Source organism: Gavialis gangeticus, unplaced genomic scaffold, assembly GCF_001723915.1.
Source record: "Gavialis gangeticus isolate Ggan-Ray unplaced genomic scaffold, GavGan_comp1, whole genome shotgun sequence".
Classification (NCBI taxonomy): Eukaryota; Metazoa; Chordata; order Crocodylia; family Gavialidae; genus Gavialis; species Gavialis gangeticus.
In genome coordinates this window covers 10,100,130-10,122,775 of record NW_017728997.1, presented here as the reverse complement: position 1 = coordinate 10,122,775, position 22,646 = coordinate 10,100,130, and the positions used below count along the sequence as shown (strand labels likewise).

General features: G+C 43.0%; 1 protein-coding gene across 4 annotated transcripts in view; it reads right to left on the bottom strand.

Moving 5' to 3' along the window:
• Positions 1-8,210: 8,210 nt before the first annotated feature.
• Positions 8,211-22,646, bottom strand: part of SHQ1 (SHQ1, H/ACA ribonucleoprotein assembly factor) — a 95,166-nt gene continuing 80,730 nt past the window's right edge. For all 4 annotated transcript variants that reach the window (XM_019504746.1, XM_019504745.1, XM_019504744.1 and 1 more), the window contains exon 12: positions 8,211-9,326. In XM_019504746.1, the coding sequence (XP_019360291.1) occupies positions 8,675-9,326 (652 nt within the window). In that variant the 3' untranslated portion in view covers positions 8,211-8,674. The remainder of the gene's footprint in view (positions 9,327-22,646) is intronic.

Genomic DNA, 22,646 nt, shown 5'->3' with positions numbered 1-22,646 from the left:
AAGGCAACATAGATAAACAGACTGCACAAGCAGGGCAGAGTGCAAAGCAATGTGGGAAAGCAGCTGGAGGACTGCCAACATACTTCAGGGCACAGACACAACATACTCCAGTGTGAAACTACTTCTGCTTTGCGGAAGCAAAGACACTGGATCAATTTTCCAGTTATATCAACATAAGGAGTTGTGGTGAGGGGCGTGTGTGTGCATGCAGGTCTTTTTGCATTGAAGCAACTAGATTTGCACCAACACAATCTATCCACATAGACGAGCCCTAGTCCAGCAAGGGACAAGGTGTAAGGAGACACCCAGAAGGACAATGTAACTTTATAACACAAGGCAATCCTTGCAGAAGCCTTGTCTACACCAGCTTTTCTCCCTGCGTTATTATTTCAATAGTACCATGAGTTAGAGCACGGGTAGGTAAGCCCCAGCACAGATGCCAGAGCATGGCATGCAAAGGCATTTTGCTCAACATGCACACCTTGTGGCAGACAGTGGGGAAAGTGCTGCCATAATGAGGATCAGGTGCCTCGCGGCTCCCCCACCATCCACCCCTGGCACGGCAACATCTTACAAGTCAAGACAGTGGATGGTTTCGGCACTTGGCCCAAAAACATTGCTGACCCCTGACTTGGAGCTTTCTTCATACTCAAGACAGGATCTCAAAATACTCACTGCCAAATGGACAAACAGATAAGAGTAGAGAGGGATGTTATAGATATAAGGCAGCTAGATGTATCTGTGAGCAGCATGGCAGAAAAGGGTCTAAGTGGACTTAGCAATTGGAGACTAAGTGGAATTGCAAGGGAGAAAGGGCTGTTGCAGACAGGACTGTAGAAATGTACCCAAGGCTGTCCTGTCAGTTTGAGGCAAAGCCAGAATGAGAATTCAAACCTGCATTCACTCCTATGAGTTTTGGTTACCTCTCTGGTTATGTTCAAGTCTGAGCTTACATGCTATCCTGAATTAGGGCCCATATCATTAAGGGTTGCCATCTCTGCATTTTAAAATGTCATCATTTAAACACAGATTCCCGGACTCAAATACTGTGACACTGTTTTCTGCACTTACTCTGCTACGGTCCCATTTTAAAATTAATCATTTAATTCCATGCAAGTATTTTCGAATGGGACGTGAATCTCCCAAAATTATGAACATGGGTCTCCATAGTGAGATAGATTCATTGCAACTGCATTCCCCCCGTGTCGGCTTCAAAACTTCAGTTGCAACTGCCTGCCCTGATTTTACATGGGAAATCTCAATATACTGTAATTAAGCATACGCAGGAGGTTGGCAGTGCTGTCTGTTGGCACCTGGCAGTGGGATTCCCCTTCCAGAGACACCTGCACTAAATGGTAATTCCTCTCTCCACCATCACCCCCTCCTCCCCCCTCAGCTTTTCCCTTCAGCTCAGAAGGAACAGATGGAACAATCATCCTCCTCATTCCAGAGTAAGGACCCCTGCTGCTACAGTGAGCCTTATGCAGTTGTAATACACATAATTAGGCAAATCAATGGACAATGCAGCATATTAGAGTGGGAGGAGTTACATCAAGCAAAACATGAATTCCGGGTTGTCTACGGTAGTAAATGGGACATTTCTGCTAATTGCCAAAAACTGCGGACACAAGGCAGAAACTAATTATGCCACTGGTAAGTAGGATACCTTATCACCCCCTTGTCACAGCCTGGAGTGCTTAGGAGAAGGACTTCAGGGGGCTGTCCTCATCTTGATATACAGGTGATTTATGCTTAAATGTCTCATTAACATTTATGAGTTATTCATCCATGTCTCCCACACGTCCATGAGCAATTAGAGGGCATGATGCGTGCTGTTTTGTACCTTCCCGATGCTTTCAGACCAAGTTGCGGAGCTCTCGGGTGAAAAGCTGTTATTCCAAGAGGTGCTTCTGCTTTTTCGTGCTGTATGTGGCTAAGGAAGTGTACAGGGGCCTTTTCTGCAGGAGAAGCTTGCCCACAAGAGAGATCTTCCTCCCTGAAAGAAGAATCTCGCTCTCTCTCCCACAGGAGATATTTTTCCTGCAGGCGAAACTTAATACTGTATGTTTGTGGTTTCTATCAGGAAAGCAGTGAGGAAACACAACACCTGTACGTGGCCTGGGTCTACAGCCAGGGGTCTGCCGACCCCTGCAGACCAAGAGCAAGAAGGGTGGAGAGAGGTGTGGGCGAGTGGAAGGGAAGGCTTACCTTCCTGGCCTACAGTTGCCATTGCTGTGGCAGCATCAGCTGTGCTCCTGCAGCAGCAACCCTGTGGCTGGGCTCCCTGAAAGCTGACCCCATTCGCTTCCTCCCTCTCCCCACCACCACTGAATATATATTGGGTGCAGGATTGTGCTATGGCAAATGCTCCCCGCCCTCCTCCCCTACATGCACTGCTTGGTGCAGGCACTGTCTCTGCCATAGCAAAGACCACTAGGGAAAAGATTCTGGCACTGCCTCAGAGTCGCCCCATCTTAGTTATGCTCCCAGCCAGTTACTAGACAGTTCTCTTACCGCCCCCCTCTCCCCTAAAAAAGTATCTAAAAAAGAAACTGTGCTCTCAGAAAAGTGACAAGCTGATGGGTAGGAGCAGTGCAAGCTCATCTCTGCCAGCTTATCTTAGGCCTGACAAAATACACTGCTTCTGTTCTTGTCCTGAGCTCCTTCCCAGTGCTGTCAATAGTGCCGAACTGCACCGTGGCTTTGCAATATGACAAATGTTGAATGAAAATAGGCCAACATTACCAAGCTCAGTTTCAGCTGTGATCTAAGCCAGCCTTCCAAACATACAGCCTGAAGGCTGAAGGGTCTGCCCCTGCTGCCAAACCTAAAAAATAAGCATAGCATTATTTTTAGGTATCAGAATATTTCATTCTCAATTTCATTTCAATAATACAACCACCCGTTACATAAGCACATTCATGTGCGGCAACCCACTTACTGCAATAAAGGAGAGAAATGCATCCACAACAAGCCTGAGAAAAATCATACAGAGTTATTGACTTTGTCAGACAACAGATAGGGACGCCATTTGCTCACGTTGTTATATGACTAAGTGGCACAGTATATCATAATATTTTAAGAAAAAACAGATAGATACAAATTCACATTAGATGCTCTTCCTGGATAGGGAGAGGTACTCACTCCGAGTGTTAAGATGTCCAATTTGTTTTGGGCCTACAAAACAATTCCACGTTCATTCTGTTTTTCTGGCTTATCTGTTCACAGCTTTGGAGCGCATTCTTCCTTATCTTGGAGACAAATGGCCTCCACAGAGACTTCTAAACAGCAAAGCCATTTATCTATTTGACATGTGTTTCCCCGTTTGTTTTCTCCAGCCTTGAGACAGCCAGCACCAGCTTTGACAATATTTAGCCGTGTCAACGATGGAGGCCTGCATGCCCACTCACTCCAGGGGTGTGAATCAATTTTGCTGGCACATTTATCATTTACTGTGGTAAATCAAGTCTAATCAATGCTTTCTTCATTTGTGGCAGGATGAAACCTTTATAAACTTTAAAGAAAACAAGCTTGCAGGTGAAAAGAAAATAAGCTGAATTAACAACAAAAATATGAACTGTTCAGTCTTTTATTTTTTTTTTTTTGACAGTGTCAGGGGAAATCCTTCCCCTGCTGAAGTCCAGGAGAGATTTTCCATTGACCTTGATGGAGCTGAGATTTCACTGGCTGCTTTTCACATGGAAGTGCAGTTCTGCTCATAGAAGGGATCCTAGGACAAAGTGCCTTGGGTTTAACACAGCTGGACGCCATGCATTCAGTCACACTGGCTAACTGGTGACGAAACAGATATCTATTACTCCTTTTAGCCCTGCAAAGCCAAGACTCGGTGAGCTGGGTTTTATTCCCTGTAGGCACCATCAGCACCAATTCCCATTCACCAGGTCGCCAAATAACAGTTAGGCAACTTCGCTGAAGGCAGTGGAGCTAGCATATGTTACCCAGGTCATAACTATGCCATACACATTTCCTCTCCTTCCATGGCTGGCAGGACTCCAAGCAGTAGCAAGGAGGGTAGACTTCCCGGGGCCTTGAGCAAGAACGCAGGCTGCTCGTGCTGGTCTACTGCCAGCTGTTGCCGGTAACTGCCTTCTGAAATTACCCAGGCAGCAGTAGGACTCCCAGGAGCCAGGGGCTGTGAATGAGACCTAGTGGTGACCTTCTCTCTGCACATCTAGGCAAAATAGGGGTGCAACACCACCGGGGTTTTAGACACAAGAGACCCTCAGGCTCTGGGGCCAAAGGAAGCAGCAGTAGGGAAAGTATCTTTTGCACACTGCAAAACAGGTTTCCAGTGGACCACAGAACCTGACCCTAAGTGACATGGGGTTCCTTATCCCAGAGAGAAGAACAGGGGTTTCACTGGCAATGCAAGAAAGCCCAGGTAACTCTGTCTCCTCCACTGCTCTGAATTATGAAGGCTACTACTAGCTCCAGTTGATTATTCTGGCAGCTGAGGCTTGGGAAATCCCAGGAAAGCTTCGGTCCCACCTTTCAAGAGCAGCTGGGAGCAAGACACAGCATAGAAGTCACTACGCTGGCTCTGCGCCTCCTGGTGCAGAAACTGGCAGAATCTGCCCACAGTTGGCCACCCTAGCTTTAGGTAAATCTGTACTAGCAAAACATTAGTCTGAAACCTTTTTTCAATACCTAGAGGGCATATCTATGCTGCAAATGTATTGTGCCAGGCAGCAACCTTCCCAGAGACCTGCTGCCCTCCATGCACTACTCCCTGTATCAGAAGCTGCACAGCAATGTTACAGGTCTTAAAATACAGCATTTCATTTGTACAATGCGAGACTGCAATGTTTTTGTGGCAATAATTTTGTAGCATTGCAGAAAGCTTAATTAGCCAGGTCCATGAAAAGGGGACTTCCTGCTTCCATTTCAGGAGTCCCATGCTCTGTGGTGGGTGCCTGGCCCCTCTGTTGCTGCTTAGATGTGCTTTAGATCTTAAATGTGAAGTGCCCAGAACAGTCTGAGGACACTGGGTGTCAGTTTACTGTACCTCTGTCCTCTCCTGGTCTCTCCAAGCATGTGCCCAGAGATATCGAGTCTTCAGCCACCATGAGACTCCTGGGTGGGGGAAGTCATATGATTCTCCCACTCTCTTGACCTGACCTGCAACCCCCTTGTATCATACGTGATCTACTTCAGCAGGTCTAACTTATGCCCTGAGTCTCCAATTCTATTCCCTCTGGAGTAACGATAGTGGTAATCAGCAAGCAAACTACCTCCTTTGAAAAAAATATGACTTCTCAAACATTACAGACAAAAAAATATTTTAAGAACAATAAAGGACATATGCGTGTCTAGTTTATCAGGTCTTTAATCACCTTCTACATGGAGACTGCAGCAGGATTAGCTTCCTTTAGATTCTCCAGCTGCACCTTTCCACGTCAGCTTCTCTCCATCAACAGCTCCCAGGAATGTCCTTGGTTACTCACCCACCTCGACAGGAATCAGGTCACTTTTTAACCGTTTATAGCCCATTGATCTGTTAACTCCCAGTTTTGGCTAAAAATACCTCAAGGTTTGAAACTGAATGAGGCCAGGATCCTTGAAGTTAACAGCTGGGATCATTTTCAATGTCTTTTAAGTGTGTGTGTCTTTGTTCATGCTGAGAAGCTTTGGTTTCTCCATCATGCCCAGACCCCATTGATTTTGAGCGTTACAGATACATCACAAACCTATTTCTTCCTTTGCAAGTTAGATTAATACAGTTAGAGGAAATTCCAATTGCCCAACATGCAACAACTTCTCATCAGTCACCTAGACTGTTCACAAACTTGTTACATTTCAGTACTCATAATATTAGCATTGATGATTAGCTGCATGTCTGTCATAGCAAGCTTGGCATGATGGCAGGAGCGGAGATCGGCTATAAACTGAAATGGGAGACTCCTGAAGGGCAGCTTGGCTGTGGAGACTGTTGACCAAGAAAAATACTCCATGCATAGCGGCCAATACGGGGATGAATGCATGAAGCTGGCAGGGGACTGAGAAGTCAGGAAACCCAATAAGTTGGCATGACTCATGACTGGAGGGGACTGTGTCTTAAGAGAGGTAGAAGGAACATACAATGTAGGACCTCAACATTTAGATGTACACGGTACCATTTCTTGTCTATTCTTCCCACACAGGATTTGCTACTATGTCCCTTCTAGGAGATACTACAAGTATTTCAGCCCAAAACTTTTCCCATAGACATGCTTGGGAAGATCAAGTGCCTGACTGACTGGAGCCAGTGTCCACTTTTGTACTTTCCAGACAGATTACTTTCACTATAAAAAAAGAGGTTGCTAGGCCCTGAAGGGCAGCAGACCTGTTGGGAAAACAGAGAAAAACAGTTCTCCTTGGCAGCTGGCCATAAGACGTGGCAGAAAAAATGAAAGCATGGAAGGCATGGCCTTAGATATACCCCCTTTAACTTCTGCAACTTGCCTTCCCTAAATTGCATTAGCTCAGCACTCTGCACGTCATTTCTAGCTAAGGGAAGTTTCACTGTTCACCTTTATTTTTACTTTCTCTCTGTCCCTCTCGCTCCCTCACATAAACACACTCATTCCTTCTTGAATGTGTGCTGCATAAGTGCACTTACAATTTCGATTCGGTTGTTGGTACTGAGGAGAGCAACAGCTCACTGACGTGCAAGATGAGAAAGATTCCACCCTTGTGGGAAGAAGAAACCAAGGGGTGGTTAAGTGACTCACGGATACCTACGATCGTCGAAACAACTGCAGGCTGCCATTCCAACCAAGAAAAGGAAAAGGGAGTTGGTGCTGGAGCAGAAGTCTCCTGATGTCAGGCACACTGAGGTTACTGCAGAAGAAATGAAGAGCTTAAAGCTTTTAAGATTGCACCTTTCTATGGGCTTTTGGAACAATAAATAAAGGGTGAAGAGCAAGAGCAGGCACTTCTTAGGAAGAACAAATTTGAGCTGAGGCTGGCGTAGCCCAGTTCCTACGGGACCGTGTAAATCCTGCACTGCCGATCAGTTACCTTTTTCCAGGGACGGAGTAGCAGCAGACCAGCCTGTTTCAAGAGCTGAAAACTCCCATTGATAAAAACTACCCAAACACTGGCTAATGGGATCATTTAGATGTTAGTTATGCTAAAAGAAGGGAGGGGCCATTCTTGCCACCTCTTGTCCTGCACCAGTCTTGTATGGGTTAGTTATACAGGTCTTAAAATACAACATTTCATTTGTACAATGTGAGACTGCTATTACCATTACAACTTGTTCAAATGTAATTACAGGTTTCACTCACCAACCGCAGTTTTAGGCATCCACGCTTAATATTCTATATACCATTTTGGCGACTACGGTATGCATTTTCGACTAACCACGGTTTTCCGTGGCTGCGCATCAGCCTGCCACCTACCGTTTTTCCCATAAGCTTTTTGTGTCTTGCCAGCCACGGTAACTTTCAGGAACCTAAACCCAGTGGTTGTCAAGGGAAACCTGTAGGTCTCACACATTTTCGAGTGATAGGCAGCACCATTCAGACTTTACTGGCATAGAAGAGAAGGTAGAGGGGCATTAAGGTCATGTCCACACCATGCTGTACCCACAGTCCTACTATGAAAAACGTCCTGCCCACAAATGAAGCACCACGGCCACCTGAGGGCAGCCCTATGCGCACCCCAATACCACTCCTGGGTTCTGGTCCCAGCAGTGTTTGCTGGCACAACAGCAGGGCCACTCTCCAGCAATTATATTGCCTCACGTCTGGAATCTGGCACGTGCAGAACTGGAGCAATTGAATGGTGAGTGCTTCAGGGTGGCATTTCTGGGCATAAATTGGAGGGTACTGAGATGCTCTATGTCCCTTGACCATAGATGCAAAGCAAATCAGTAGCAGAGCTTAGGCTAACAGTCATGAAATCCTGGCTCCCAGTCCTGTGCTCACATCACTATATCATACTGTTTCGCCTGTTAGTGTTGCTAACAGCATAGCTGAAATACTTCTTTAAAATGATTTGGCCTTTCATTTCTAAAGTGACAGCAGCTGTTGATAACATACATGCATGGAAACACATTTACAAAACACAAATGGCTCAGAAGAATAAACATAACCGCTGAAAGTGCTGAAGTATGTTATTTATACAAGCACTGTAGAAATATAAGTCCAAAAGATAACACTGGAACATACAAAAACATCATTTATTTGTTAAACTTCATGAACATTATTTAGATTTATTAAACTCTTAAGTGAGGAAATTAGCCATAAAATACTTTAAATCAAAGAGTGCTGTAAAATAGCATTAAAAATGCATATACATGTAGCAGGTTATTTACTAAACAGATATCACCCACCTAAAGAAGCTGTAACTGTACTCGGTTACATTGGACTATGCCTTCATTCCAGTACTAACCTTTCTGAAAACTGCTCCTAAAAGTATTTACTGAAGTTATGGTTCTCACATTCACGGATCAATGTTTTACTTTCTGATGAATCACCGATGTAAAAATAAATCTAACGATGATGGTTTTGATAACAGCCTTGCTGATTCCCTTCAAAGCATCTTTGTGTTTAAAAACAGTCAACAGAAATGAGAAAGGAAAAACATCAGCCCCTTGTACCACACATTAGCTGAAAGAGCATCTCATTATAGCACTGAGTTGAGTATCATCCAAAGGGTCAAGATTTATTTAGTCTTTATCTTCATTTGTGCAGTCTAGAAAAAGAAGTGGGTTTCTACATGAAGAGACATCCAATGTATTTACCTTCCCAGCAGGATCTTGTGATAGTATCTTGGGTTCAGCTGCACAATTTTCTCCTTTCTCCTGCAAAGCGGTGTAGCTGGTAGCAGCCAATCCTTCAGGCTGTTCTGAAAGCTTAATTGCAGTCTGCATTTGCTTTCCTAATTCCTCTATCAGTTTTCCAGGAACAGATGTAGATGGTAAAGGAGCCTTTGATTTTTCATTACTAAGATCTAGCGTCAAAGTGTTTGTCTCTCGCCGTAATCCATTACAGTCAATAAGTGGGGCTGTCCTCTTCTCTTGGAGTGTGCCTTGTGAAGAATGTATTTTCCCATCTTCACTGGTTGAGGACTCTTGTTCATCTGAATCAGAGCCTTCTGTCTCAGATGATGAAGTGCTGCTTGATTCTTCAGAGTCACTTGTCTCTAACTCAGAGGAAGGCAGCTGTTGCTTGGAAACTGTACCGGCAGCTTTTAACACACTTTCTTCCTCCTGTACTAGAACTGCTGCTGTTTCCAGCTCTTCTAGCTCAAAGCCTAGGTGAGCTTTAGTAATTTTGGCTTGCTGCAAAGATTCACCAAGTGCTGCCAACTTTTTGGACCTTAAAGAAAGAACAAAATGTACTGTTAAAATATAGAAACAAAATATCTATTATTTGCTAACAACTGCCATGGAGTTAACCATGCGTACTATTTATTTGGTTTGTAAACAATTTTCTTTTTCAGGCTGCTATAGAAAAAGCACATTCCTTGTATTTTAGGCTGCTTCACTGCCACAAAGGTTTATACAAGCAGCTAATTATATCAGTTTACCTCAGCAAACTTAGTGGCTTTGTTCCAGAAGAAGGTACTTCATTCTCTAAAAGTTTTAGCAAGGCACTGAAATGGGAATCAACTGTACTTAAAATGATGAAACCACCTAGTTCCTCTGAGAGATCTCTCTTCAGTGTTGAATTACAGCAGCAACACCTGAACCAAAGGGCAGCTTGGTTAGGCATGAGTCCAGGAGGAGCAAAGGCACACTGGTTTACCATGCCCCAACGTAGTTCCTTAGACACAGAAAATCTTTTCAAGGTGTTCTCTAAATTCAATACATTTGCAATATAGTTGATCAGCTTCTTTGACTGGGGTACTTTTTACTATTCTAAGCTTTTATTTCCCTCCCTCCAATTAATTCTCCTTTGTTACCAGAGGCTTTCTAAATTATCTTAACAATTTTTATTAGTTACGTTTTGAGCCCCCCCATCTCCTCCTACATTCTTATTTTAATAGACGGAAATGATGGTACATCAACATACCTCCTAAGTAAGCGAGCACCTCTGTGGTACAAACATTACCAAACTTAGGAAACCTGGTCCTGAGTTTGTTTTTATTCAACTACATGAGATACGTTATGCAGACAATACATGTATTACATTGACAACAAGGGAAAGATGCTTAGAGAACCGGAAATTTGCAAAATGAACACAACAGACCAAAATCAAAATGAATTCAGGAAACAATTTTCATGCTTATCAGAAAGCTACAAGATTTCTACAATGAGTAACTCTTCCATGATCTCCCCCAGTGGGCCCATCTACACAAGACGCTTAAGGAGCAGAAGACAAATTCTACTGCGCATTAGCTCAGCTAGCAAAAACCACGCGCAGTCCAATGTGCATTAACATCATGTAAAAAGTGTTTATCTGAGCTAACGTGCAGTAGCAACGATTACAGCACGTTAAAATGAGTACCTGTTATTACAGGTCCTAATCTTAATGCATCATAATTATGGCACATTAATGTATGTGCAGATGCACTCATTCCAAATCCACTTCCCTCATCTCTTTCCAACCTCTATGCCCCTAAATGACCACTGTCATCTACAACCATCCTCCAAACCACTCTGCTCTTCCCCTGATTTTAAATGCTTCTCTAAAGCCTACTTCTTTAAACTGGATACACCTTTTTTCCCCATCCTTAATGATCCTAATACTCTTTTTTTGCTGAAATTCTGATTCATGCCAAGAATTTAAAAAATCCTGCTGCAATAATAAAGTTAATTCATATTTTTATTACTATACGTTAAAAATGTATTCTTCAGGGAAAAAAATACTCGTCTCTTCAAGTCTTGTTCTGAATGACACATTTAAATTAAATAATTCTTTTAGATACAAAATAGTTCATTAGACTTGTTAAAAAGACAGCACTGCAAAAGGGGCAGATTTAAAAGGCAATTGACTGACTCACACCAATGAGTCTCCAAAGCTGATCTCTCCCGAAACACAAAGTTCAAAGAAGATAAGCTGAAACCAGGCAACTTATTACGGCTCTGTTTCATAGGCACACTCCTTCCCCGCTCATAACAGGACTGCTGCACCTGCTGTACAATGAGCTGCACAATAAATCAGCAGTGGATTTTGTATGCAAGTATTTAGTACTGTAGCTAAGAAACAAATGTCTGGACCCTTTAGGTGAGGGCAACTATGGGAGACAACAGATACAGGATGTCAACTTCTAAGCTTACCAACCTCCTTGAGTGCAGCCACAGCCATAAAAATTTGTTCTTTCCCAGACAATTGTGCCACACTTATAAAGGCAGAGAACAAAAAAGCAAAAGTGCCTTGAAAATGTGGGGAAAAAAAGAAAAACAGGTATAAATAGCAAACATACATCCTGTTTCTTGCTGTAGAGTTTTGCCTCAGACTATCAATCAACTTTTCACCACTTCCTGCAACAGCAGGTCTACTATAAATCCTGCAGTAACTGACTGGGTTTCATTTCCTCTGCCAAAACCTGCTAACCTGCAAGGCATGACACACTGACACTGGAGCAAGCAGCTGATAATGTAATACATGACTCCTGCGAGGCAAAAGTTAAAGTGCTTGTTCTCTCAGCTGAATGATTTTAAAGATCTTTATATTCTACTTCCCAGGGGGGATAATTACTCAGTATAACACAGACTGTGCAATTTTTTTCTTCTCCTAAAGGAATTGTATTTAAAAAGGTGGGGGAAGGGGAACTTAATGCAGTTTCTTACACATTTTTACAGAGAAAGTGCAGCATTTAAACGCAAAGCTTGAACCGAACAGGGCTTGCTGGTTAACTTCCTCAGTTCAACTGAAAGACAAGAAAACGCTGAAATAACAGTGTTTATAAACAATAGTGGAAGATTGATAAAAGTTTAAAAAAAAACCCAAAAACCTGAGCATACATATTAAACCAGACTTATTTGTGAGCCCCTGATGCAAATACATGATGCCACTCTATTTAAATTATTCAGTAAGCTAACTTTACTTCGCTAAGTAATCCCAGAGCGGTTTATTCATAACTTCCCACCCAATCATCTTCATCTGGATTTTCCTCAAAAACAAGAAGTTGCAGGGGAACATAGGAATTGCCAGCCAGGATCAGCTTTGGGGGTCGCCTGCCCGGTCTCTGCCAGCGATAACGGCTAATTGCTTCAAAAGAAAGTGGTAGGTTGGAGTAGAGGTACGTGCCCTAAAGGAAAATGTTTCCTAACTCCACTAATGAGCATTTGGCTTATGCCTCAGGCCACATGGGTTTATATAATTTCCGCTGTTCATTTTTTAATCTTTACTTTTTAACCCCACTGCTTTTGTTAACAGTGCAGACCTTTTTAAAAATCCTGAGCTCAGTCATAGTTTGTGGCAATGAGCTCCCCTGGCAAAACGCATGCTGTGTAGAGCGTTCCTTTATCATTTAAATTGCCATCTTTTGGTTTTTACTGAAAACTGTGACTGCCCATAGGAGGAGAAGTGTTTTCCTCTCACCTTCAGCTCCAGCCAGAAGCCGCTCCCTTCCTCTTTCACTCCAGGCCCTTTTCTTCTCAGCTAAAAGGCTCTATTATTAAACCTCCCCCTACACAGATTTGCCCCCTTCTCAATCATGTTTGTATTTTCTCCCTTTCTTCTTCTCTCTTTTTTCATTCGTAACCCTTTGCCGGAAAGTGCTCCCCTCCACCACACCCCCCCAACATAGCCCCTTTAAAAAAAAAAAAAAAAAAAATTATTCCAAAAAATTCTCCTTCTCTCTCAAGGCACATATACCAGTAGCACTTACGAGACAGAAATATGTCTGTAAAGTGCCAGGCAAATTTACAGAATTAAATCATTTTTGACTAATAATATACAATTATACGTGCCCTTGAGTATTGATAGTCCAGACTTCAAGAAGAAAATATGCAGCAATACACTCTTTTGGCTCCTCCACGTCTATATTCTGCTACTTAACAAAAATGTAGTACGTATGGCTATATTACTAATTAGTAATATAAAGAAAGGGGTGCAATCTCTGAAGAAGCAACTTCTTGTCCTTTCAGTATTGACACAACTTATTAAACAGGGAATCCAGAGGAAATGGCTGAATGAGTAGATGTCTGAGAGAAGCAGGTCATAAGGGAGCTAACAAATGCTCGTACTACTGGAAGGGTATGAGCGAGCACTAGACAGCAGTCTCAGTCTCGAAAAGCCTTGGTTTAAATCTTATGCACTGATCTAATTAGACTGGAACATAACGGTCTTCATTGATCTCATAATAAAACCGCGCCAAAAGATCTGTATCTCTCTCTTTATGCTGGAAGAGTCACCACAGTTGCTGAGAAAGGACAGATTCTTCACCTTAAACAAGGAAAGGAGATAGAAAAAAAAGTCACAAACAAAATTAGCTACTTCCTAGCAAGATGCATAAAGCAATTGTGAGCACTCTAAGTGGATTAGCAAAGGCTCTTAGAGCCAACTGTTCCATCTGTCCTCCTAAACTCTGCAGTTGCTGGACTCGTTCATGTTCAAGGAACCTGGGGAGTTGCGTGACTGCCTACAGTACCAATAGATGCCTAGCTCCTGAGCTGTCGTACAAGTTCTTGGCAAGCTCAGAAGAAGCTGGGGGGGGTTGGGGTGCATGTTTTAGGCCAGGGGAGTTCTGTTGGTTCCACTGATACTGAGGAGCATGGAAGACTGCTCTAAGTCGCCTTAGATCAGGGGTGGGCAAAATGCAGCCCGCAGGCTGGATGTGGCCCGCCAGGCCCTTCTATCCAGCCTGAGGGGCCCCTAAAAAATTTAGAAAATTAATATGCACCTGCTCCTGGCTGCCTGCCACGCAGCCCTTGATGGCTTGCCAAAACTCAGTAAGCAGCCCCTGGCCCAAAATAATTGCCTGTCCCTGCCTTAGATGCTGACAACCCGGGAAGGCTCTTTTGGCCAAGCGGAGATTAAAAAAAGGTACAGGGCACTGTAGCCACATCTTCTGCCTAGCTAGATGAGGGGACAGTGCAGCATTACTATGATGAGACCAATACACAGGGGATCTTGCATTCACCTATAATGCTGGCTTGTGAGCAGCTTTGCAGGCTTGGCTTAACAAATTTGAGGAACGGCTCCAAATCAGTCTTTCACTCCTGGATTGTATTCATTTCAGAACTGCATGGTCATTACATTGCAGCTTCTGTTGCTACTCAAAACCAAGGAGATCCAAAGCTAAGCGTGGCACCCTTGTCCTTTTCTGCAGTGCAAGCACAGCAGCTAACTAATTAGATGACAAGTGCAGGGTGGCAGCTTTACTGTAGGGAGGCCTGGAAAGGGAAGAAAATAGATTTGGGCCCCTTGCCCTTCTTTCTTTATGAAGACGACCTAAAACTGTTTCTCCCCTGCTTGACTGGCCTCCGTTACCTTTGGTGAAGCAAAGGTCCAGAGAACTAGAGCAGGCATTTGCTTTGCCATCATCTGAAGGACTACAAAATTTTTCGTCTTTTCTTCAGTGGCATGCAATTGAGTTCAAAAGATTTTAAGCAGCCTGAACAAAATCTCTCTTCCTTTCAGTTATTCTGGTTTCCACTTCTTGGTATATGGTAAACTTTACTGTTACAAATGCTCTAGTTCTCTACAGTCTCTTCCAGGAAAACTGAAGCATGCAAAGTTCAAACCCTCTAAGGCAAAATTAAGCAGAAACTACTCTCTGCTTTCAGGTCTGCATTTCAGGTCTTACAGAAGCATAAAAGAGCACAGCATCTTCTTGTCCCAGGCAAGTTCTGCTGAATACGTCCTTGTGACCGACTGCCTTGCAATGTTAACATTACTACAACTTGATTCTGTATATGGTCATTTGGTTTAGTTATGGTAGGTTAAAGCAGAACCACAAACAACCACCCCCTGGATGCACCTGAATCCAGAACAGGCCGATTTCAAGAGTCATCTACGGTGTGACCCTGAGAAATGTGGCTTTCTGCTTTAGTAAAACAAGACATTCCCTAGTGTTCAGATTCTGTAAGTATTTACTTGGAGAGCCGCTTGCTTATGTACTGCATATATCATTGTAAAAAAATTGTGGAGATGCTATTGCTTATTCCACATTTAAGGACTCTTCATGATTTTAACAAGCACACTTTCTTACATATCATTCAAGTAGACTGTCAATGTTTGATTTCAGCAAAAGCATAACTATGTGCACTTCTCATGAAAGACTTTGTATGTGCACATTTCTAACCATTTTCAGCTTTTATTAACCTTTGCTGAAGCAATTCTGCAATCTCCATTTCTGTGGCTGAGAAGATAAAGAACAAGGTGACCGGACGTATACTTTTGTACAGCTCATAACCGGCTGGTTGGCTTCTGGGTGGGTGAGAGAAAGGGTGCCTTCTGGGAGAGAAGGAAGAGGAAGAAAAGGAACCCTGATAACATGGAGGACTTTCCTTTCCAAGAACTCCTTCCCTTATTCTTGATGGTCTTTGAAAAGAAAAAAAAAAACTTACAGACCTGGAATATTGATGTCTGAGCACAGCTGAAGACTCGGACCGGGTCTACACTACCAAAGCTGGCAGCAACTGGTGGCCGGACAGCTTCCACCCCTGGGGATAGACACATTTCTGAGAGAGCTGCATGGCTCCTCTATAGCAGCAGTGTGCACCCTGGGACAGCGCCAGCTGCTGAACTGACCATGGCAGCTAGTAGAAACCTTGTGCCCTGAGACAGGGTGGTGGACCTGTGCCGACAGAAAGGGGTGTTTCTGCCTCATCAGCGAGGAAGCACTCGGGGCTTTGTAGGCAGGACTTGAAGACTCAGCCTCAGGAAACAAACTATGGGCTGCACATGCATATTTTGAGCTGCAGAGGAACGAAGGCAAGTAAACATCTGATGAGCCGTTGACAACAGCCACTCAGGGAAAAAAAAGTTTCTGTTTGCTATTTAGGAGATAAACAAATCTCAACTGCAGTTGGCAAACACCTGTTACAAAAAACTGCCAGGCTATCTTCTTGTTAAGGAAACAGCCCACTACTGGGGAGATACAGCTGGCATGAGTCCTTTCTATGCGAGTTATAAAGAGGTTTCTCTCAGTGAAGGCAATCTATAGGAATCACAGCACAGAAAATTTTCCCAAGTGAGGTCATGGGTCTGATCTGATCATTGACATAGATCAAAGAGAAGAGACAGAAGAGATCATACACCAGCAACCACAAAGAAGGGGGCTGTAGTAGAGAGCCTGGACCTGCTGCTTCCAAGACCTCCTGAAAAGTACTTAAAAAGTAACAAATATTTAAAATTTTCAATATGGTTAATGAAATTGCATGATCATTTTAAGATGCGCTCATTTAGCAGGCACGTTTGTAGAAATGATATCTTATTATTATGGTAACAAGTGATCTCACATAAACATGCATAATAGGTTTCAAGAGTGTTACGCATGGTAATTATTACTTGTCAAGATGTCAATTGCTTAGGGAAAATGTTTAATTGCAGGTTAAATTGATCAGATGCATGTTCTATTTAATGCACAAGCTTCGAGGAACAGACAGCAATGGAGCCACCTGAGATCTTGTCCGTGCACCTGAAGACAGCCGCCTTCTCACTATCATCTAGACTACTGGTTTTCAAATGAAGGTACAGATATACCCACCAACGGTACAGAGTGTTTTGCCAAGGGGCATGTGCCTAAATTATAAATACTGGCAGTGAAACTTCTGTTTGATCAACATGCAGTGAGTAATGGCATTGCTGTGCATTGTTATCAGTGAACATGCAGGGATGTGTCGGGTGTAACGAGTATGAGCAGCAATATTTTGCAAGTAAAGAGGTAAGTGGCCAAAAGGAGTTTGAAAACCACTGATCTGGACTAATGCGAAAGGTAAAAGGCACATCTCCTGGCCTCAGATGTTGCTTCCTAAGAAGTCAAAACCAAAGGAAGGGCAGGAGGGATTTAATAAATAAGGAAGTAGTATAAAAGGTAGCAAAGGGAAGTGGGGAGGAGGAAAGAAAGTCATAATAGGAGGAGAGACAGAAGGATGCAGAGGAGCCGGGAGGGCAGGCTGAGCAAAGCCAGAAGCAGGAAGATAGCCATGAGAGGGAAAGGAGTTGCAAACTAAACACCAACTAGAATACAAAAACATCTAATATTTCAGTTAAAATGCAATCAGATGATATTATTTGCATACAAGGTTTGAAAATGTCTCATCTCAACAAAGCTGCTGCTCCTGGAGGCTGGCTTTCTGCACCGCCTCTGCTAACAGGGAGCCCAAGGTCTCCCTTGGGACCTGGTGCCCGCAGGAAGTAGATGTCCACTGTGTCATGTCCATGTTTGATGAAGGTAAATTGTTTTTACATGCTTCTGGAGAAGCTAGGTAGAGAATTAGAGCTGTATGTGATAAAGTGTGTAGTGGGACAGCAAAGCAAATCTGGGGGTGGAATTCATAGAACACATATACAATTTGGGGCATTCATCCAGCTTTACAATGCTCTGTAGTTTTGGGTTTTGGTTTTTTTTTTTAACCAAATATTAGTTTGTAGTGCAAGTAGTGTGTATGCTCTCCTCCCCCAAGTAATGCAGCCATCAGCCAGAAATAACGTGACACAGGAATGCTAAACAACATGAAAGCTACTGAGTCAGGCCTTTCTATCCTTCAGGTAGGCTGCCCAATACAGCAACACTTGAGTTAGTGATTTCATCCAAGCAGTAAACACCTGAATGGATTAAACTCAGTGAGCAATAGTTGTTCCACATTTTGCATGGGATATAGCCATGCCACATCCATCACCACCACAAAAATTATACAACTTCACCATCGTGCAGCATATGTATACCCTTATAAATACGCACAGCAGCCAGAGTGACAGGACAGGCCTTAAAGGCACAGCTCAGTGACATTTTGCTACTAAATAGAACAGAATAAAACATTTCCCTTTTTTGTAAATACCAGTTTGCCTCATTTTTTTAAACACCACAGGAGGATTGTTTCTACTGCATCACAGATTTGGCAGAGATAAAGACAGCTTGCTACCCTGAGAAGTTTACAATGTAAATTAGATATAGCACAGCATGAGATGGCGCAATACATGTATAAAGCAACAGTGCATTCTTACTGCCTACATTTGCTATGCTGCCTTGAAGTGCTGGGTGCTGTGTGGATGCTGTCATGGCAGAGTGCATGTATAACGGAGCTAATCTGATATTACGTGCATTTTCCACAGTGCTTGAAGAAAAGTCTATAATTATTAATCCGACTGCACTTGCTTCTGCCTTTAGTGGAGGAAGCAGCCAAAAGGAATCCAGCCAAGGGATCTGGTTGCAACAAAATTGTCTCTGGTCCTGGTCACAGCATGTAAAATCTGATGTTTGGACAGGACCTAAGTGGGTAGTAAACCACGTCAGCTAAATCTCACATGCCCTATATGATGTGGTTAAGGCCTATCTGCACAATAGATGTGAACTGTGTTGTAACCAGGGGCAGGTCCTTCTGCCCTGCTACTAGCTCCCTAACTTTCTTTTGTAGGACAGACAAGCCCTAGATGCAAACCTAGGATTTTAAACGTCAAAGAAAAAGGACAAGCCTCACTGAACAGGGAGACGATGCAGGGCAGACTCCTCTCACTCTCCATGGTTTCCTTGGGCTCTACCACTTGACAAAATGGGGTTTGTCTTTGCTAATATCTATCCCCCCGGCAAGCCACAATGCCTTGACATGCATTCAAATACAAAACATTAGCATCCTAAGCCAACCAGTAGAGATGACTGATTTAACAGGAGCAGTTCTTTAACTTATCTCTACTCAACAGGGGGTCTGGACACACGGGATTCACCTTTGAGGGAAGCTGCAGCTTGACCAAGCTGAAGCCTTCCTAGATGCTGGATTGTAGGGCATTAGTAATAATCATCCAAGTACAGGACTTTTATTTTAAGAGAAGATACTCGGTTTCAGTGAGAAAAGGGGTGAAGACAAACTTCTGCTCTCAGTAAGGGTCTGCCAAGGTCATGCTTATGTACTATGTAGAAGAAGCTCCATTAAATGCTGCACTTGTTAGATCATATAAAAAGTAATAGCAAACGGGCAGTACAGTCCATCAGGAGAGGTCATCTGCCTGGGACTGATTCAGAATCATCCCTGACAACACTGACTGCAACTGCCCACAACTACTCATTCCTTAGCTAGATCTATCATAAGTCTTAAACCAACTCAGGAAGTCATACTGTCACTGTAGCACATTGCATGCTCAGTATCAACACTATTCCAAAGCAGAGTGGTTCCAGTCATTTTTAGTGACATCTGCCAGTGGGAAATTACTGGAGTACAGACCAAGGTATGAACGTAGCATCTGCACAAACTGCTGAAACGTTAGGCAAAACTATAAAAGCCAAGGAAGTTGTCTATTTATCTACCTAACAGGTACAACACAAGCAGCAGGAGGGCCATTTATATTTCTGAAGGAATGGTCAATATTGAACAAAAGTTAAATAGAGCACAGGGCATCCATAGAGGCTCAGCCCCTTCTCACTGTTTCCATGCACATGTTGGCTCCCTCTTGCTGGGCTGTCGCTGCCTTCCAGCCCAATACATACTAAGTTTAGATCCTAGGGAGTATCAGGAAGAAACGCTGCTGAGTGTAATCCCTAACAGTTGAAGCCAATAATGTCAACATTAACTTCCCACAGGAACTTTGCCATGATCTTGATAAAAACTAATTCCCAGGTGGCAGTAGGCCTCATGTTTGGGGTCCTTTGAAGCCGAAGGCTCAACTAAGTTAGATGGCTATGCTATCATCAGGGCAGAATAGAAAACAAGAAAGGAAGTTGATTCAAGAGTGAAAAAGAACAAAAGCTTTCATTTTTTCTCTATGCATTTCAGAGAAAATAAATTATTCTTTAAAATTTAGTTTTAAAGAATGAGTTTTCATCAGCTCCTGGACAGGTGTTTCAACAGCCAAAACCATGATTAGATTTTGCTGCTCTTCTGGGAACATCTCGTGACATCGGTAATGAAAAGCCCGAGGGTAACACTGTAAATTACGGGGTTGGCATATTTTGACATCCAGAGAAAACAAAGTCTAATATTACTTAAACTTAAGGGCTGTGATTGAGGGCAACATACTGCCCTTAGATGGATGTTAAACTGTAAAAGAAAAGTTTCCTCTAAATCTGAAAAATAGTTCAAAACAGCTAGGAAGAAAAAAATGACATTGATTTAACTACTATTCTACAGAAGAGGAAGACAATTAGCTTTCAATAAAATATGCGAGACAGTAAGAGCAGGCTTGATCCATCACTATCGCACAAAATAGAGCAGTGATGATGTAGAATGCAAAATCGGATCTCATTAATTTAGAAATACGAAGTCAACATGCACACAAAAGCATAAATGACCCAACAATGAAGATTAGTGTAGGACACTTTTCAGAAATAATCCTGACAAATGGTCATTTAGCTAGAATAACCTGAAACTCATCAAATTATACATACCATCCATTTGTTGAAACTACTCTTTAAAAAGCAATGGGTTACAAAAGATAAAATAAGCTTCAAAATGTGCCTGAAGATAAAGTCTGACTCAACTGCACCTTTTAGCATATGCGTGTTACATGAGATGCCATATTTCAATACTACTCATTACAATTTCAAGGTTATTTCTAATGAGTGCTTCAAGTTATAAGATATTCAGCTACTGGCAACTCTAGTCAAATGGCTTTAAAAAGTAAGCTCTGCAGTCAGCCAAAAAACAGGCCATATAATGCTTATTAGGACCTATGAATATCTTCACGCTTTAAGCAAGGTAACAAACACATACACCTAAAAATGAACCTAATTTACACTATTTTTACTCTGAAATCCAACATTAAGATTAGACAGCTCAGGCCTCACCCCAATATTTCAAAACAATCTCAGACATGTCTATACACTCTATCAATAGTGGTGGTGAGGATGATGATGATAATCAGGGATCCTGGTTTTCTCTAATAAAAAAATCCAAAATTTTTTTATTTAAAAAAGCAAACAAATGCAAATCCACAGTTTCCCATGATTAAAACAAAACACTATATCAATCCAAATAATATACAGTGATGTTTTGTTTTAATCATGGGAAAATGTGGATTTTGGGGTGTTTTTCTAAATCAGAGAATTTTGGATTTTTTTAATCAAAGAAAACCAGGATCCCTGAAGGTAATCGTTCTAATGATGATGCTTTTTATTTTCATTTTTTTTCTTCACCCTGGTTCCAAAAAAAATTGCTATTCTTGTACAAATTATACAAGGGTTTCATTTTCTCCAACACTGAGTATGGGTTCACAAGGTTTGAATTACACCGACTCTTTGGTGGGGGGTCTGCAGCGGTGGAAGCCGGAAGGAGCCACTGCTGCTGCTCCTGCCACCGCCGCCTAAGCTGCTTAGAAAGGCATGGGGCAAGCCGGGGACACTTGTTTCTTATGGGGGGGCTCTCTTATGGGGGTGCTCAGCCCCCCTAAGCTCCACCATATTTTGAACGCTGCGTGTTCATCGTCTTGAGTGAAAAATGGCTGTGTTAGCAAAACTAGAGTAATACTGCCCATTAAAGTCTGGGCTGGAGGCAAAAATATAGTAAGTAGAGTAAATATATATATTAAAAGCAGAGTTGAAACTTTTATGGACATGGCATGTGCTTACTCCGCAGGGGTGTGGCAAAGGCAGACTCGCACTACTAATCTAAAAAAGGACACCATGGGTCCTTTTAATAAACGCAAGGGTTAGGAATGCTTTATATCCTCTAACACACGGCTGGCCAGAAACTATTCCATCCTTGAGGCACTTATGCAGCTTTTAGGCTTCTAAATCACGAAATGTAATCCTATTTCACCTTGCACAAGAGCCACAAAGATCTAAGTTCCATCCCCATGTCCATTTTGGCCTTCCGAACACACAGAAGTGTTCCACCGAAGTGGCCACCTCCGCTTAGGATACGCTGAGTTCTTAACCCAGCTAAAAAGAACCTCAGTTCTAAGTCCCCCAATCCCTAGCCAAAGACCACCCATGGCTAATGACCATTTGAAGTGGTGGTAAGGAGGAGGAAGAAAATCCTGTTTGTGTCTACTGCACTGAACAGTCTTTGGTTAAAATGCATAAATAGTACTGGGGCCAGAGTTCAGGACTCCCTCCCTGCCAGCACAGCTCTCTCCTTACTCAGCCAGACCCCCATTGCCTCTTACTCACTCACCTGCCGGCCCCGTGACTCTCGCTCTTGGTTGCCCGGTGGCCCAGCTTCAACAGGAAGGGTAGAGGATGCTCTTGGTCCTGCCTAAAGCCATCGCCTGGTGGTTAGGGCACTTTACTGAGAACTGAGAGATGTTGGTTTCAATTCCTTTCCCTACCTGAAGAAGGCTTGGAATCTGGGTCTCTCACTTCCTGGGTAAGTGGCCTAACCTTATAGTTTCATAGTTTCTTAGTTTCTAGGGTCGGAAGGGACCTGAGCAGATCATCTAGTCCAACACCCTGCCATGGCAGCAAAGAGTACTGGGGTCAAACGACCCCAGCAAGGTGTTCATCCAACCTCCTCTTAAAAACCCCCAGGGTAGGAGCCTGCACCACCTCTCTTGGAAGTTGGTTCCAGACCCTAGCCACCCTGACCGTGAAATAGCGCCTCCTGATGTCCAACCTGAACCTACCCTCTGCCAGCTTGTGACCGTTATTCCTGG